The sequence below is a fragment of the Lepidochelys kempii genome, chromosome 3 (assembly GCF_965140265.1).
Source record: "Lepidochelys kempii isolate rLepKem1 chromosome 3, rLepKem1.hap2, whole genome shotgun sequence".
Taxonomy (NCBI): Eukaryota; Metazoa; Chordata; order Testudines; family Cheloniidae; genus Lepidochelys; species Lepidochelys kempii.
In genome coordinates this window covers 165,069,032-165,087,875 of record NC_133258.1, presented here as the reverse complement: position 1 = coordinate 165,087,875, position 18,844 = coordinate 165,069,032, and the positions used below count along the sequence as shown (strand labels likewise).

The window sequence follows — 18,844 nt, the reverse complement described above, 5'->3', positions numbered from 1 at the left end:
CTCTCTAGCCAAGATCAGCAGGCTGGGGTTTGTAGGCACCATGACAGGCAGCTGATCTTTATGCAAGAGTCCCACTGAGGTAAATATGAGTTCGGACTGCAGGATCAACCCGTGTGATGTGGTGTGGAAAGGGGGTGGAGGCAGATGTGTACAGTCAGAAGCACCGCTCACTATCGTGTCACCATCTCGTTTCCATGCGGCCTTTCTTTTTCCTGCCCCTTCACAGCACCATAGAACCCAGCCCTGGTTTTGGTGAGGGATCTACCCATCCCATTGGACATACTGGCTGACGTGTTGCTTCTGAACCTCCCTAATAAACAGCCACTAACTCCCAGGCCCGCCGCGATTGCTGCCTATTTGCGCCGACAGCCCGCCCCAGCCTGCGCTGCAGCCTCAGAGCCAATCACACCCCACCCTCCTCCCGCAACAGCCAATGGAGTTTGAATCATTCCGAACGCACCAATCGAAGAGGCTCGGCCCTGCGGCTTGAGCCCATTGGTCCAACGGGGAGGGCTGGTTTGTGAGCGGCTGCGCTAGTGGCCAATCAGCGCTATCCCGGGATGTGTGTAACTGACCGTGCGGCGGCAGCTTTTCGAACTTTGGCGCTGGGGAAGGGAGCGGGGCCGGGCGTCTGGCAGCCCCGGGCGCTGCGGTGAGTGGGGGGCTGGGGGGAGCCGGGTGCTAGCGGGCGCTCAGAGATCGCTTCTCCCCCTGCCTCTGGGCTACGGTTTAGGCTTCGTCCCTGGAAAGGCTCGGGTAAAACTGGCTCCTGCGTGGAGACAAGGGCGGCCGGGGGGCGGGAGGGCTCTGCCTTGCCCCAGCTTGGCTCTGCCCTGCTGTGTATCGATCCCCCTCCCCGAGCCTCCCGCTGCAGCCCCGGCTTCAGCTGCGTGTGTAAGCGTGGCCCGTAGCAGGCCGCCTGTGCTCGCCGGGAGTGTGCTGTGCTGGCCCAGCCTGGACAGGGCGCTGGCCACTAGGAGCAGATTTGGGGCGGGTACTCCAGAGCAAGTGCCAGCAGGTCACTGTTTCTCAAACTCCCTTGTGTACCCTCCTCCTTGGAAAAACGGATCGTTTGTGTGCAGATCTCTTTGCTTAGCATCTTCTGACTCCTGCTGCACTGTTTTTTTTCTTGTGACTGCTGTCAACTGTTGTGAGAAAACGTCTTTCTTTGTAGCAAATGGTGAGCAATTTGGCCTGCTGGTCGGATGTTATCATTTTTCCTAGTACCACCTTGGATGACTTGTCCAAAGTCTTTACAGGTTTGTATGATTAGGGCCAAGGAGCTGTTTATTAGATTGTTGAGGATTTCACTTTAGATCTTCATGGAAAGCCTCCCAGAATGTCTAGATCTTCTGGGATAAGACTCAGTGGTAGAGCTCAGGACACAGCTAATCTAGGGCATGTCTTTGCTAGGGTTTTATAACACATGTAATCCCAGCTGTGAGGCTTGGCTTAAGACTGCTCTCTGTTGCTTGCTGCTTGGAGTGGCTTCTCACCTCAGGGGTATGGGTCCTGTGGGCTCAGCTGCTGGCTCCGGCCCCTGCCTCTGGCCCCAGACCCACCCTCCCCCCCAGCTGCAGCCCCAGCCTTGGCCCCCTTACTCCTATATGGGTCCCCTCTCCCCACCCCCCTCCCCCCATTGGAGCCACAGCTCTGCTCCTGGCCCCACCTCTGGGAGAATGCAGCGGGGGGGGGGGAGGGAGGAGTGCAACTGTCAAAAGTTCAGGGGCTGCTGTTCTATCCTATAATTTTCAGGCCTTTCTAAAATTCCACAAAGCTGCATGGTCCTCCTCGCTGTCCGCGATCTCTGACAAGCATGGAAAGCGCACAGCTCTGCACTATTTTCATAAGCATTGCAAGCATAGGACGCGTGATCCTCCAGCATTTCTAGAGCCATAAGAAGAATCGAATCAGTCGGGAACATGACTTTCTTGGAGGACAGATTGCTGTGGGACATAGTCAGAACCAATTCAAGGTTGTTGGTGATGTTCCTGTAGCACTGGTTCTGAGGCTGAGAAATGAGGATTAACTGGTGAGATTGCATTGTAATTCAGGTTTGAGATGACTAACAGTGGCTGCAGAACTTTTGGTGCAGCCCTCTGGTGCAGGGAGACCAAAATGAGAGCTGCACTGAGAGTGGAGAAGTGAGTGGTGATTATGCTGTGGAAACTTGTAACACTGGATTGTTGTTGGTCAGTGGGAAATCATTTTGAAGTCGGAAAATCCATTGTGGGGGCCCTTGTCATGTAAGTGTACAGGGCCATTTATCTCCTCCTATGCAGGACTATGACTCTTGGCAATGTGCAGGACATAGTGGATGGATTTGCAGCAATGAGATTCCCAAACTGGTGGGGTGATAGATGGCACACACATCCCTATTTTGGCACCTTGCCACAGGGTACATCAACAGAAAGGGCTACTTTTATATGGTTATGCAAGCATTGGTGGGTCACCAGAAATGCTTCACCAACATCAGTGTTGGCTGGTCAGAGAAGGTGCATGATGCTTGCATTGTTAAGAACACAGGACTGTTGAAAGTTGCAATCAGCTACTTTCTTGACTGGCAGATTACTATAATGTTGAAATGTCAGTAGTGATACTGGGGGGGACCCAACCTCTCTCTTTTTCTCTTGACTCATGAAGCCATCCACCTCAACAGCACCAAAGAAAGATTCAGCTACCAGCTCAGCATGTGTGGAATGACAGTTGAATATGCTTTTGGTAGATAGAAGGGGCACTGGTGGTGTTTAATCACAAGATTGGATCTCGGGATGGGGAACCCATGGTTTAGCTGACTGCTGTATCCTGCATAATATCTGTGAAGCAAAGGGGGGAAAAGTTGCCACTAGGTTGGTGGTGGAGTGGCTGACTGCTGAGTTCGACTAGCTAGACATGAGGGTTGTTAAAGTTCAAAGTGAAGCTGTATGGCTCAGGGAGGCTTTGAAAGAGCACTTTAACATTGAGCCATAGTAATACGTTGTGTACTGTGCTCTACCTGGTCCTGCTGTTTTGGGGCCTTTTGGGAATTGTGGGGTGCTTGGTGTAAATCTATAAATATTACACTGTCACCGATTCTATTAGTTGTCATGCTGTACAGTAACTCTGGCACTGGAAATCCGTTACTCTGGCATTCTATGGGTGTGGAGAGGGAACCTCTCAAGGCTGCAACAGCAGCAGGTTCAGATAAAACACATAGGTACCATTGTTGATATATAGTAGAACCTCAGAGTTACAAACACCAGAGTTAAGAACTGACCAGTCAGCCACACGCCATGTTTGGAACTGGAAGTACACAATCTGGCAGCAGAGACCAAAAAAAAAAAGGCAAATACAGTACAGTAGTGTGTTAAATGTAAACTACTTAAAACAAAACAAAAAAAAGGGAAAGCAGCATTTTTGTTCCGCATAGTAAAGGTTCAAAGCTGCATTAAGTCAACGTTCAGCTGTAAACTTTTGAAAGAACAACCCTAATGTTTTGTTCAGAGTTATGAACAACCTCCATTCCCAACCCTGATGTTCTACCATAGTCACATTGGAAAGTGCAAGTTACAATTCAGAACTCCCTTCCCTTGCTCCCTTAAAGTTTTAAACGAGATGCACGTACTGACACTTTATTAGAGTGCTTGTGCACAGCATCACTCATAGCAACACTCATGCTTAGTACAGCCTGCTAGGGGTGAAGGAATTGCTCAGTGGCATGAAACTGAGTTCAGGGCAATGCTACTGAATACTGGCACCATTTTCTACAGGTGGTGGTGATTTTTAGGTAATAGCTCCTGAGGGTAACAAAGATCTAGGGAACACAGCTGCTGCTGGCATTCTGAAGCTGTCCGCATGTTGCTAGCCTGGGTACTGCAGTGATGCCTTCCAAAGTTATCATGGACTGGCATGGGAAAGCATCCTACTATGGAGGAAGAAATAAGGCTTCCATCCCAAACCTTTGGCAGAGGATTAAAACTTTCATGGAGATACTCTTCATTGCGCTGCAGGAGGATACAAGGAACCGTCCCTGTGTATGTAAACAAACTGCTCCACCTAGCCCCTCTTGCCTAATTCTACAGGGGGAATGAAAAGCAGATAATGCTACCTCTTTGTTGTACCACTTCCTCTCTGAGTGAATTAATGAAAAGTCGATAGCTGTGCCCTGTTAAATTGGGGATGCCATAAGTACACAATTGTAATAGGAAAAACAAACACTTACCTAAAGTTCCTTACCCTGCATTGGGCTTGCCTGTGCTCAGCTGCTGGGACTGACTGGGCTGCGGTGGAATCTCAAACAGGTCCTGGCTCATGGCATAGCTGGATTCCCCGGTTGCATGGTTTTCATCCTTCACTTCCCCTCCACCTCCTTGTCCTCACTGTTCACACCAGGGGCCTGTGGCTTGGGCTCCTCTGAGTTATCCACGATGGTTTGTGGGGTGGCGATGGCAGACTGACTGTTGGCCTCTTTGGCCTTCTGATATGCCTGGTGCAGATTCTTTGCTTTCACATGGCACTGCTGCTAGTCCCTGTCGCACCTCTTCTCCTGAATTCCCCCATGCAGCCTGCTCATAGGTGTCCACATTTCTGTGGCTGGTCCATAGCTGTGCTTACACAGCCTCTTCTTCCCAGAGGCCCAGGAGATCCAGTATCTCCTGTTTACTCCAAGCTGGAGCACATGTGGCTGGCATGTTCAGCTGGGCAGTTGCACACAGGAATGGAGAAATGCTAGGGAGACAGTCAAGAAAAAGGCATTCAAAAAGTTGCGGGACTTTAACAGGGAGATTTTTTTCATTCTGGTCTCTGATCCCTGGGCAATGGAGTTTGCAGTTGTGACTAGAGCCGTCAGTGTCAGGCGTTGTGGGACAGCTGCTGGAGGATTGTTAGTGCCGACAAAGGTAACGCAGCATCTATACTTGTTCTGCATTGACCTAGGTACGTTGACCATGGTTCAGCGTTGCTTGGGGAGTTGGTGTTACTGTGTTGCTGTAATGGGGCGCTTACATCAGTAGGAGAGACATTTAAGTGTAAACACATGCACAACTATGTCGACAACTAGGCTTAACATCAGCCTAACTTGTTAGTGTATGCCATACCTAAGTGCTTATTTTCATTTGGTAGTACAATAGCTTCTCAACAAAGAAAAATCTATATCTGCTTTCCTGGCAATTATTTGCAGTGCTTCAAACTAATAAACTTTTTCTGTCTTAATAATCTCAAAAATCTGATTACTTTATTTGCCATTACATCAAAATACAGTTCATTTTGAAGAAACAGGTAATCCTACAGCTGCATCAATACGCACAGCGGTTGAATGCATGTTTACATTTGAGTGTTTGCCTCAGGCTGGCAGAAACAGTGCTTACAAACTACTTTTGTACTCTGCTACTCAGCTATTTTGCTTTCCAAAAACTGTAAAACTTGTAAAGAGAAAAGCACAGCAGATACCTAAAATGAAGGTATAATTTTTCTCAGCAGAGAAAGCAAGGCTTTCAGAGTGAACACGTGTGTGAGTGTTTTGCATACATAGCAACACATCAATGGAAAGATCTTTAGCAAACTGTTTTTGTGTGATCATAAAAATAACATAGTAGGAGGCATCTTTCTGAAATGCATCTCAAGTGTGGGGACCAGTAGAGGTAAAATTATCCCTATAGGAGATGGAAGTCACTTACCTTTTTCCAACTTAATTTAATAAGCTATGTCTCCACTAGTACTTTTGTCAGTAAAACTTTTGTTGTTCACCAACAAAAGTGCCAATGTGGGCTGCACTGTGTCTCCCACTGACATAGCTACTGCTACTTATTGGGAGTGTTTTAATTATGCTGATGGGAGAATTCTCTGCTGTCAGCATAGAGCAGCTATATGGGAGACCTTACAGCACCACTGCTGTAGGTCTCTAGTATAGATATAGCCTAAGGAATCAGAATGTCAAATTAGAAGTTATGCTCCAGATATAAATTGCTAACCCTGGTTCAAGAGACCGGAATGTGATCCAATGTTGTAACAGTTTCATAGAGTAAAATTCTTTTGAGCCCTGTCTTAATTATTATGAAAGTGAGGAGTAATTTTAAAATACATATTCTTTACTGCATTCAATGAATAACATCAAAATTTTGAAACCTAAGCCTTTTAAAAATCAGTTTTAGTAATGTTCTCCTTGTGTTTCAGGTTCAGTGATATTCACTTTGTATTAAGGAAAAAAGCAGATATAAAATGAGCTGGGTTGTGGAAGAGTGGAAAGAAGGCCTTTCCACAAGGGCCCTTCAGAAGATTCAAGAGCTTGAAAGTCAACTAGACAAGCTTAAAAAAGAACGGCAGCAAAGACAGTTTCAGCTTGAATCACTGGAGGCAGCTTTGCAAAAGCAGAAGCAGAAGGTAATAGTTTTAATGCACCATGTAACTTTTAATGCAATTTTGTTCTGCTCGTATCCATTCAGAGTGCTGCTGCAAAGATTCTCCTGCCTGTCACTTTGACCATGTCACCTCTCTTGGCACCCCTCTGTTCACTACTGCAGAAAACAAGCTGCTTGTCTTCACTTCCAAGCTCCTTCATGGCCTACCCCAACCAAGGCATCCTTTTTTCATTCACTATTGAAATGTCAACTCCTGCATCCAATCAGCCCATAATAAATTTTAAATTTTTCAACAAGCACCTTTATGCTTTCTCCCATGCTGACTGTCAACTTATGCTTGGGAGGAGCTCCCCATAACCATCCGCGAAGTCCCTTCATCTTCTTTCAAAGCCCTCCTTGCAACTATCCTTTGCTGTGATGCCTACAAAAACTTGACAACAGTTAAGCTGTGGTCTCAGTACACAAGCTGCCTATCCTAGTGACCAATGTTTTCTCATTGTTTCCTTGTACTCTCCCCTTTTTCCTTGTTTTGTACTTAAATTGTAAGCTCTTTGGGATAGGGATCGTCTTATTGTTCTGTTTGTACAGCGCTTAACACAGTGGGGGTACTGGTCCATGACGAGGGCTCCTAGGTGTTATGGTAATAGCAAACCATCACTTATACAATGCGTCTAGAGTGCTGTGCAAACATTAATCTTATAAGGCACAGTGGAAAAAGTAAAATTTTTTAAAAAGACCTTTATGTAAATTGTTTTGATTATACAGGGTGCTTTGTAAAACAAATTATTTCTACAAATGGACATCTGTGAACACTCATCACTTCATATAAAATTTTTATAAACATACCAAAATTGTCATGTTGATGATCTGCGCCCAGTTTCTCATATCAGATACTCATTGGTATTTTGTGAATGATTAGCTCAACTTATTTTGTACCCAGCAACAGGCTCATTCAGAATTTACACAAACTTGTCTGTATATGTGTGGTGGTTTTAAAGTACTGGAATAAACTCTGTTATAATGGCTATTAAAAATTGCTGCTTTTATTTTCCTAGAGTCCTAGGCCAGAAGGGAGCATTGTGATCATCCGTTCTGATCTTTTATATAACATAAGTCTCAGAACCTCCCAGAAATAATTCCTGGAGCATATCTTCTAGAGAAACATCCAGTCTTCACTTTAAAATCTAAAAATATTATGTACAACTGTAATAATCCCCCATTTATGCATCATCAGCATAGTTTGAACCCCAAACCTTATCATTATTAGCACAGACTATCACTTGAGCTAAAAGGACTTGACTCTTCGGTATAGAGCCTCCAATTTAATCAGGGCTTTAGTCACAAAAAAGCCATAATACCTAGGTTTATAGCTGATCAGATGAATATTTGCAAAACGTCTATGCTGCCATCAAAAAATTAACTTACCAGTAAAATGTAGACTACTCACTCAGTTTTTTGTGCTAATAATCACTCTGAGCAGTGATTCACACCTGTGTAAAGTAGTGAATGAAAATTACACTAGCCCACTATCCAGGCCTTGCTATGTATTCAGTCTTAACCTGTCACTGGCCTCTTGCTCTGGTAGTGCTTTTTTGGGACCATTCTATCAGGGATAGGAATGTATGCACTATACTTTGCAAAGGCTGGAAATGTCAAATCTGTTTTCCAATGCTACATAACGCAACACAGATCATGAGAGAGAGGGATCTTGAAATTGCATTATTCTGACTACTATCTTGCATCCCTACTTCAAATCAGACATGGCTGCTCCAGCTGCTATCTTGAGGCAATGCAACTTGAGCATTGATTTCTAACTCTAGTCATTCAGGAAATACTGATTGCTAAAATTGACAGATTTGAAGGGAGAGGGGCAAGATGATGATCAGAGTCATCAGTTTAGCTCGTCTGATGATGTGCAAGGGCTGGATAGGTGTTTTTATAGCCAATAAACTCTTCCAAGAACTGGTGTGGGGCCACTGATTAGAGAAATCGTTTTAATATTAATACCAAGGTGGAAATTAACATAGACTTGTGGTGACTATATTTTGATTTTAAATGTTACACAGGGAAGCCTTTTCAAAAATGTGATATGGACATTATTAGAATAGCAAAATAGCTTTGTGTGTAACTGAAATTTTCAGTGTCAGGCCTTTGAAATGTAGTGAATAAAAATATTCTCAAGTACTATATAATAAAGCAGAAATTGTTTATTTTGTAAGTGGTCTCCACGCTTCACTCTGAATAAAGAGGTTTATTCTCAGGCTTGATCAAAATTTTAAAATAAGATTTTTTTTATGTTTTTTATAATTGACTAATCAAATTAGGTTGAAAATGAAAAAAACGAAGGAGCAACACTAAAAAGAGAAAACCAGAGCTTGATGGAATTGTGTGATAATCTTGAAAAAACAAAGCAGAAAATTTCACATGATCTTCAAGTAAAAGAATCGCAAGTTAATTATCAAGCGGGACAACTAACTTCAAGCAAGAAACAAATTGAAAGACTAGAACAGGAACTTAAAAGGTGAGACCATACTGTTCTGCTTTAACTAGTGTGTCTGTTATCCCATTTAAATATTATTTTGCTTAGACATGTAGATGACTATCAAATTACTGTCTTCGTCCACTTTATCTTATTTTAATTTAACTGTATTCCATGTTTAAATAGAAGTTTGAATTTGTGGCCAAAATCTTCAAACCTGGGTGCCTAAAATAGGGCTCCTAAAGTCCCACCTTTAGGCCTCTGATTATCTAATGTAATGCACACCTGGAACTCCTACTGAGCTCAGTGGAATTCATAGGTACTCAGCACATTTGAATATTTGGCCCTTTCTTTGTTGGGCAAAAAAAGTTTTATGTTTCAAACCTGTTAGCTTAACAGGATTGAAAAAAATACATACTTTATTTGCCTGTCAAGATTAGGCCTTGTTAAATATGTGCCTAAACACTTGAAAGTTGTCTTGGCAAAATTCATCTTTTATAGCACAGCTTGGTGTGTGTCCACATTTAATTTTCTCTATTCCAACAAAATCTGCTTTTTCTGGCATTAATTATTTCTCTTTTTCAAAGTGACATAAGTCCCCTGCCAGTATAGTTCTTATGGATGCACATGTACCTGCAATCCCACAATGCAACTTTCCCTTCCAGAGTGACTGTCGGTCTGGTAGTACTCTTGAACTCCACTGTCCAGAGTGCAGCAACCTGGAAGTTGTCCTCCCCTCGCTTTTAAATGCCAATATGTTTCTTGTTCCCTGCTACATTTTCACTGAGTGTAGGTTCCTAGTTCTGTCTCATGCTGCTGTCCATTCCAAGAGGGGGGGTGTTCAGTTTCCTTGCACTGTGTGGGGAGGAGCATGGGCAGGCACATCTACAGCACTCCTGATGGAAGAAGAATATTTACAGCAATTGGGTGAAGGCTATGGCAAAATTCAGCCTCCTCAGAGAGGTTCAGTGCTACACAAAGGAAAAGGAGCTGAGGCAGTGGTACCAGAAGGTGAAGAAAAGATGAATTTTGGAGCCACCTGCATGACCTGTCTCTCATTGTGAGCAGGGCACTATATTCTGGAGGGGCCCTGCCTCCTCCCCGTAACCCTGTGGACACTCCTGCTGAGGAGAAGGTAATCCCTCCCTGTAGTAATGGATGAGCAAGAGGTATCTGGCCCTGACCAGGAAGGTGGGGACAAGGAGAGATACAGCAAGGCAGGTGACAGCCAGGAGCTGTTTCATACCTAGCCATGACATGCATCAATGTTTCCTCCTTGGGTGAAGGCAGAGTGTGATAGGTGAAAGTGGTTAATATCCCATTAAATAAACTATTGTTTGCTGATATGCCTTAACTTTTGGCAAATGCATACTTGTGTGCAGACAGTAAGGTGGTATTTCCCCTATATCCTCCGCATACCCCCCATTATGGCTGCAAACAGTCAGCCATTACTCCACATTCCCCACTTTGTCAGTCATCCGTAACAGACACTCTGGTGTGGGTTTTTCTATTCTCAACGTTCCCAAAGTGATCTGCCCCTTACCTAGTTTCTCTCAGGAGCTGTACCCAAATCTAGATCTAGTGCCCATATTATAATCAAATCTTCCTCTCAAAAAGACAGACCAGCATACAGTGTACTGAAAACGTCTCTTTTAAAACAAGACTTTTACTGCAAAGGTTCTAACTGCATCAATAGTAACAGGAGGCAGAATTGTTTGTAGCAAAGTCAATGAGACACAATTGACAATAACTAGCTTCATTAAGTTGATATCCTAGGATTACAATTACATACAGAATCTAGGTGTATACATTCTCTAATAACAAATCTGCACTTTAAGGCATTACATGTAGCTTGACAAAGCACTATAAACCATGAATTGAAACATAGTGCACTCTAGGCTTAGAAAGTCAAGACTACGCGACCTACACTTCCTTTCAGTTGAGATAGCACTGCAATGTTACTGATCTGATGGCAGTATATACAGTGTGGAAAGTCATCCTGAACTGCAAGTGCATACATACCACGTGGATCGGATACAGCGGGCACAAAGCGGAGACACGTTCAATTTTAAACATTTCAAGGAACAGTATGGCCAGAGAAAGGAAGCAAGTTGGCACGCTATCAGTTGGTGTCTTGCGGTGCTTTGAGGTATAGACAGAGCAGCCTGTTAATTTTTACACACAAAGCTTTCTGGTTTGTGGGCACAATTTCATGAACTTTTTTTTCAGGGAGTAGTATGTAAGGCTTACCCAAACATTATGTTGAAGATACGCTTTGACCAGCCCACCATGGTATGACACATCCCCATGCCACTTTGCCAGGACCTCTGAGGGGGATTATTGCAGAAAACAGCATGGCTGCATGCTTCTATGGGCATAATAAGGCCTCTTAAACAGCTCCTTCTTTGCCACTTTAGGATCATTTCAGGAAGTCATGCCCCTTGCTAAGTGCAGTTGTCTTTATTAAATGCTATCCTTTTTATATATCAGAATGAACCCTATCCCCTCCCCAAGGCATTGGGTTAAGAAACTTGCTGTACTCTCCATGTAAGGTCTAGCACTCATTTTGCCTTAATAATTTAGAGGCAATCCACATAGTTATCATGTACAAGGTAGGAAAATCTGAGTAGCTGCAACAATTATGTCATGGAAGACCACCTCCCTTCCTCTCCACCTAACAGTTCTCTCTTTATCAGTAACCTTGATAGTGGGATTCTCCTCAAGATTCTCCCTAACACCTGTGCAGATGTCTGGTCACTGTCAGAGCCAAAAGGAAGTGCATAGAGAAGGATGTGCTCTGTGAGGTTATGCAGGTGTAAAAGTGAAATGCAAGAGCAATAAGGCAGGGGTGTGAACAGCTGCTGAAGGAGTAGAGGGAGGATAAAGATGCAAAAAGAAATGCTGCTGTTGATCCAGCTGCTCAAATACATTGTTGATCAGGGAGCATTAAGGATCTCACTGAATTAGTTCACCCACTCCAAAGCATGGATAAATATGGGGTGTTGGGGGATCATAGACACCTCATCCCCTTGTGTCAGTTCCCTCTGTATTCTACTCCCATGGACAACATGTTAGGGAACAAAGAACTTTGATTACACATACAGTCATCTGTGATGCACTGACATCTAGTCTGCATGTTGTACTTGTACCTAGTCAAGGTATATAGCTAGTAAAGTTATTTATAAGTAATCTTTTTTTTTAATGTCTAGTATGCCGTGGTGTTAATAAAATACATACTTGAAAGTTGGTGCAACTTTATTGTGACTCTTTAGTATTGCAGTGCTAGAAAGTAATACAACCAGAAAGGCTTCCATACCTCTCAAAAAAGTCAATACATGTATATTACAGAAATGCTAGCCTTTTAGTCTAGAAATACACTACCTGTACTATACTGATGGCCATAGAAACACTGTCAATCTTCCATACTTCAATAACAAATTCCTTAAAAGTCATGTGTATCTCAAAAAACCAACACATGTTCTATTAATAACCTAACCCCGTTTCTTTTAAACTATTACCTACTGTCGAAGTAAGCTTTTAAAGCTTCCCTTACCTGAACCGCGTTAGCAATGCAACTGTTAGTTAGCCTATTTTAGATCCAGCCTGTCCACCTCACTCATCCACCCTGGCAATAGGGTCTTATCAGATAGTGCTGAATGCTGTGCATTGCATTAGAACGGAGAATGTTTTACTTGTTGATATGGAGCTTTGGCATGAGACCCTTCCAACTCTGTCCACTTTACATTCCTTCTTCAGCTGCACAGGTGAGAATCAAATCTTTCTTTGCTTCTGTCCAGCTTGCTAGTATATGGTTTCTTGAGCCAGAGAATTAAGGGTAGATAGCTTCCATAAACTATGATTGGCACAGAAACGTCATTAATTCCAGTTGGATGGAGTGGGGAGTCTGCTTTCAATACGTCAAAAAGCACAGTGTTTCTAAAAACGGTGGGTGTCCTGAATTTTTCTGAACCAGCTAGTGTTTGTTAGCAACTTTTCCCTTGTGATTTACCAAGGCCTGTATACATTTTGAAATTACTTTTTTTTTTTTTTTTTTTTTTTTTTAATGCTCAGAAGCTGGGCAGGGGGAACACAGAATGGGGATTATATTCCCCACCTGTAACCCTACCATATTTAGGGAAACCCAGCTTATTGAATCCATTTATTCATTTTTTTTCCCCACAATTGCCTAGCCTAACTACCCTGTACAGCAGGGTATGCTTTATTGTCTTGCATACCTCAATGATGAGTGTCCTTACCATTGATCTTTTTTTGTAACACCAAATTGATTACCCCACTAATTGATAGCAAACTGGTGTTGTAAGATACCATAGGGCAATCACCATTTGTTTCCCCACTGTAAGGGCAGCTTTCACCTTGCTGTTTCTGTGTTGAGGGATTGGGGTGAGCTGAGCATGCAACTCTAGGAATGAACTTCTGCATCTAAAAGTTCTAGAACCACCGATTGTCCCAGCTTTGTGACAATTTGGGCCCACCACTCATTAGACAGGCTCAAAACTGCCACTCCACCAAATGTGGTTGTTCCATGAATACCCTCTGCATTTATTTTCCAGTTATCCTCAGCTGAGTCTTTGAATGCTGAGTCTTTGGGAATATAGCACTGGAATGCCTATTCAGAGTGCAATGTGTTTTTGCCAGTATAATTCAATGCTATTTAGACATATCATGCCAGCAGAAATGGCAGAGTGTAAAATGCGCTTTGCCAAAATAGTTTTGGTAGTGTCACTATGACAACAGAATTTTTACCACTGCAGCTTTCTAGTGCAACTTTTTAGAGAGACAGGCTTGAAAATGTTGACCTAATGCTCTAACTTTATCACTCTCATTAATATAATATAAAGAGTTTGGAGGTTATATGACCCTTAAGGGGATTGTTGTACATAGAGCAGTAGCTTCATAAAATGGAATCTTAATAAAACAATTTAATTATGAACATTTGGGGAATCTGTCTATGTACAGTTTATGAATTGTTTGATATTGGGGACCCTGTGTCAGACTGCAAACTCCGTTTTGAATGTGGATCTTTTAGCCTCTTTCTTTTTACCTCCATCTTGGACTAAAATTCCAAGTGGTGGGGGCACAAAGCAAACAATGACAGACTGTTAAACTCTGATGATCATTTAACTGGAGCATTTAGCATTTAACTAAAGCCCTGGGACAAAGCAAGGGCTACCATCCAGGCCAAACTAGTTTTTTCAAAATTTGAATTCTAGGCATGATGGTAACTAAGCAACAGAATCTGTGGGAAGGTACTTTAATTAGCTGATGAGGCTGATTGGGAGTCACCTGAGAAAGTGGGGGGAGATAATAAGAGGGTCTCTAACCCTAGGAGGGGGGCAAGGAGAGAAAAGACTACAGATACTCCATGATTCAGAGGAGAAACCATGTGCAGGAGGGCAGAGAGAGAGGAAGAATCCTGAACTAGAGGACTCTGAGCTAGGTCCAAAGAATGCTCTAAGAGTGGTGAGGAAATTGAAGCAGGGAATTGTGTATAGGGTTTTGTTTTTTTTTTTTTGGCCAGATCTGAATACTTATTGTGCTTGCTAACAGAGTGGTTTTTGGGAATGCTTGTAAAGTCTGTGTGTCTGTATTCAGCTACCACATGTCACTGAAGAGGTGAACTGTGTACCCAGAGTGCCCACAACGTTGGAGCTCTGGGGAAACCGGTGTGTTTGTCGGCGGGGTCGGTGCTGGCCTGGATGCCTAAGACAGCTAGGTTGTGTGGACCCATTTCTGTGAAGTGGAACTAAGAGCCTGTGCCCTGGAAGTGTACCAGAGAAGCCAAAGGAAAAGGCAGTGCTGCAGCCTATTCAGGCCAAGGGAAGCTTAAGAGCACAAATCTAGCATATTGGGATCTAAACACAGCAGTCTTGTGAATGTCCAGCAGAGGGAGCTTTATCAGAACTGACTGATCTTAATACTGTATAATTGTAATTCCTTTTCATCCATGTGTCCTTTTTGTTTCGAGTCTTCTGAAATCTTAAATCTTGTGTGTATCTAAAATATAAACAAATTGTCTCTTTCGTATAAGAATAAATTTAAAACAACCAAATATCACTAGAAGTGAAAGTACAGATTCCAATATTTATTTGAAGGTGTCGTATTGTAATCTAGAATTGATATATAAATCATATTTTTAGTGATATATCTTTATTGTGCCCAATTTTATATTCCTTGAGTAACCAAAATTGCCATTCAATGTGCATTTTGGGCTCTTAAAAATGTATGATTGGGCCCTATTTGTTTCTGTAACTAATTCCCTGAACTTCTAATTTTCTTTTAAACAGGTACAAATCTGAACTTGAGAGAAGTCAGCAAACATTGATTACAGGAGACTTATCATTCAGTAGTACACCACAGAAGAATTTTGCTGCTCCTTTAACACCAAATCAAAATCACAATGGTAATCCCCCCCCCCCCCCCCGTGTCTAGTAGGCAATTGAATAAAATGTAAATTCGTTTGAAAATACATGTCACTCCAGAAGCATAAAAGAAAACAGAAGGTGAATGAAGAAAACAGTTGACCATGTGTTTGGCTTATAATCTGTTAATGTCTATAAATTTCCAATATTTGAAAATTAGTTCTCATGAGTGAATATGTAAGAATTTAAGGGAGCATGCTTTGAGAGTCCAAGAATATGCTCTGTCTTGATTCAGGGGAGGGCACAAATGCAGATACTAATATAGACATAACATATGTACATCCTAATTATGTTCTATAACAAAACATTCAGGTGAAGGTTCATTAAAAATAATTGAAATTCAGTTTCGCTGGCTGGTGAATTGGGGTCTTGAGGGATTTAGTAGTAAATGCTCAGATTTCAAAATGTTTGCCAGTGACAATGTACATCACACAATTTATTTGTGTTTAGGGTTGTGAAATTCAGAATCTACAATACAAAACAAACACATTTCATGGACACTAAAACAAGGTACTGCCAAAAACTTGCATTTGGCTACCTGACTAACTGGAAGTGGAGATCAGTCCTTGTTCTCATTTGAAAGCTGAGATTTCAGATGCTTTCGGAAGATGCAAAGCATTCTGGCTATGGTGTTGCTTGAGAAAGTGGCTGCTACAGTTATGTAGGAATTAAAGTGGAAAGAAGCAAGATAGGAATCTGAGTGATGTGACTTTAAGCTGAGATTTTCAAATATGTGGTGATTCCCATTAGCAAGAAATTAGGTGTCCAAGTCCCACTGGTTTTTCTTTTTAAGCTTCTTTGAATATCTGAATCTCAATGCCTGATATTTCAGTCATGCTACAAATGAATGTTAATTCCAGGGGAGCGATGGGGAAAAAATTCTTCATTCAGGTGATATTACAATATACACTTATAGCCCTGGTATTCGTCCCTCAGTCTAATGGTTGCATTTTCATTGTGGCACTGAGTTCCAGATCTCAGTTTTCAGTCCCTGAAATACTCAGTTTTACTGGTTTTAGAAGAACTCCCCTTGAGTTGTTGTCTTTTATATATCACTAGAGGTTAATGAGGGCTGTTGCTTTTATCACCCTTGCTTAATATTAGGCATAAGAAATGGTATAAGAAAGATATTATGTATGAAATGAGCCAGATTAACAACAAATATTCATTGTCAATTTGTAGATTCCAAGTTTGAAGAACTCCAAGAAAAATACAATAAAGAAGTTGAAGAAAGAAAAAGGCTGGAGGCAGAACTGAGAAATATCCAGATTAAAGTAAGTATCATTTGAAATGGGGTATAGAGTATCTCAGAATTATAATCTCATTTATTGTGTGAAATGGAGAAAGGTGCAGTTCTTCAAAATTAGCCATATGATTTTTCAGGGAAACTGGTGAAATTAAATTTGCTCACTGTTCATGCCACTGAGATTAAAGTGTAGATTTAAGAAGAGTAAGCAGTGGGTATGGTTAATTTCCTGACAGCATTTTCAAAAAGTTAGTATGAATCAGAATACACAAAAAGGATTTTTTAAATATAATGTTTTCATCTAAATAATCACACATGACTGAGAATTTCTCATTACCCACAGTTATAAAGAGGGATAGAATTTATGAGGAACGTATATGTTTTTGCATTCAAAATCTGAAAATGACCTCTTCTGTTTCAAAAACAGAACAAACAAAAAACCTAACCTACTCAAGTTGGGCACAGTTGTTTTACCACCTTAAGAATATTTATACTACTTCAACATGCTTTAATCCTTTTTTAGGAAATGTGTACTGAAAAGCTACAAACAAAATTAATACAATACTTGTACAATCACTTTCTAGTAAATTTAAAAGTTTATTTACACAATAAACTCAGTGTAAATATCCAGGAGTATTCCCATTAAAGTTTTTCAGTTGGTGCTTCCTTTGTTGAAGTTTTAAAGACTGATAGTGCTGCCACGGAAATCAGGGATTACATTCTTGTTAATTTTGGGGGACCAATATTGGGGCCCCTAGTGCTTTAGTCACAAACTCCATTCAAATGTTAGACATATTGAAAAACCAAGTTCAGTAAGTACCAATAGCAGCTTTCTTGTATTTTTAGAACATAATGGCCCTAATGGATCAGACCAATGATCCATCTAGCCCATTATCCTGGCTTCTGGATGATGTCAGATGGTTCAGAGGGAATGAACAGAACAGGGCAATTTACTGAGTGATCCATCCCCTGTCATCCAGTCCCGGCTTCTGGCTGTCAGAGGTTTAGGGACACAGAGCTTGTCTAGTGAAAGAAAAATATCTGATATTAGAGCCTAAACATGTTTTTTGAGTCGAGGTATTTTGTAAAAGTAAGTGCAAATAATCTCTCTCTTGTGTATGGAACGATTTACATGTAGAATTCTTGCTAATGGGATCACCACACATTTGGAGATGAATAGAGCCCATAGTCTAAAATTGTATCTATATTTTTCCACAGAACACAAATGAGTATCAGATATAATTTACAGTAAGTCTAGAACAAAGTACATAAATGAATGTTATGCATGTCAACAGCTAGCTTTACAAAACTGATCTGATTGTGAGGAATGTGGAGGGAAGTAACTCAGCGTTAATTGATAGGACGCCTCTCTTAAAAAAACAAAACAAAAAACCTGATATGCTCAATATAAGGAACCACAAGTCAAACTTCTTGTCATTGAGATGCTGGCCAGCTTAGATGTATTTGAACTGCAGATAGTACTATCCCAACCCTGTTCAGCTGCCTGTGATGTTAATTGGCAAAGTATTCCAGTCAGTTGACTGTTGGGGGTATAAAAGCAGACTGGTGTGATTTGTATAGTACTTTGTACTAATGGATGATCTGTGTTGCTGACTCTGTTATCAAAAATTGTAACTGACAGCGTGACCTAGTGCCCTATCTTATTTCCACCATACAGTAGTGAATGAATTCTTTTATAAATTGTCAGCTGTGTAAAGGTAGATATGCTTTCCCCACCCTCTTTTTTTAAATAGAAAATAAATCATTCTCATCCTCAAAGTACTAAGAGTCACAGAGAGATTGCTCGGCATCAGGCTTCTTCATCAGTATTCTCGTGGCAACAAGAGAAGACACCAAGCTGTCCTTCATTCAGCAGTCAAGAAACCCCTTTAAAGAGAGGTTTTACTTCATCCCATTTTCCATGGGAACAAGAGGCAACTCCTAGCCACTGTGGCTTAAGATCAAAGAAGACAGATTTCAGCAACAGTTTCTCTGACAATTGTGATAATTCTTCTGTCATCAAGCAGTTAAAAACACAGAACCAAGGTATCTTGCAAGTATAGTTATGACTTGAAATCTATTTTATAAATAAGAACATCATTTTTTAAAGATAATTAAAACCCTCTGTGTTTAAGGACTTCATTGAAGGCTGTTTTATATATAAAATGTGGGTAAAATACCTTCTCAACTTGTAAGACTTTTTGAGATCTCTGGGTAAAAAACACTATATACGTGTTTATTAATTATTTTATTGATTTATAAAGTTTTTCCAGTAAGAAAAAATTAACTGAAGTAATAAAATGACTTGTTTTATTGTGTTTTGAATTTAATTCTTTGGAAGATT

At 41.4% G+C, this 18,844-nt stretch overlaps 1 protein-coding gene across 3 annotated transcripts in view; it reads left to right on the top strand.

Moving 5' to 3' along the window:
- Positions 1–594: 594 nt before the first annotated feature.
- CENPF (centromere protein F) overlaps positions 595–18,844 on the top strand; it is a 68,284-nt gene continuing 50,034 nt past the window's right edge. For 2 of the 3 annotated variants that reach the window (XM_073338916.1, XM_073338918.1), the window contains exons 1-6: positions 595–652; positions 6,151–6,357; positions 8,660–8,856; positions 15,120–15,235; positions 16,437–16,528; positions 18,255–18,546. In XM_073338916.1, coding sequence (XP_073195017.1) covers positions 6,196–6,357; positions 8,660–8,856; positions 15,120–15,235; positions 16,437–16,528; positions 18,255–18,546 — 859 coding nt within the window. In that variant the 5' untranslated portion in view covers positions 595–652; positions 6,151–6,195. Of the gene's footprint in view, positions 653–4,636; positions 4,878–6,150; positions 6,358–8,659; positions 8,857–15,119; positions 15,236–16,436; positions 16,529–18,254; positions 18,547–18,844 lie in introns of those variants that run through there. The other variant, XM_073338917.1, reaches the window with a different exon arrangement.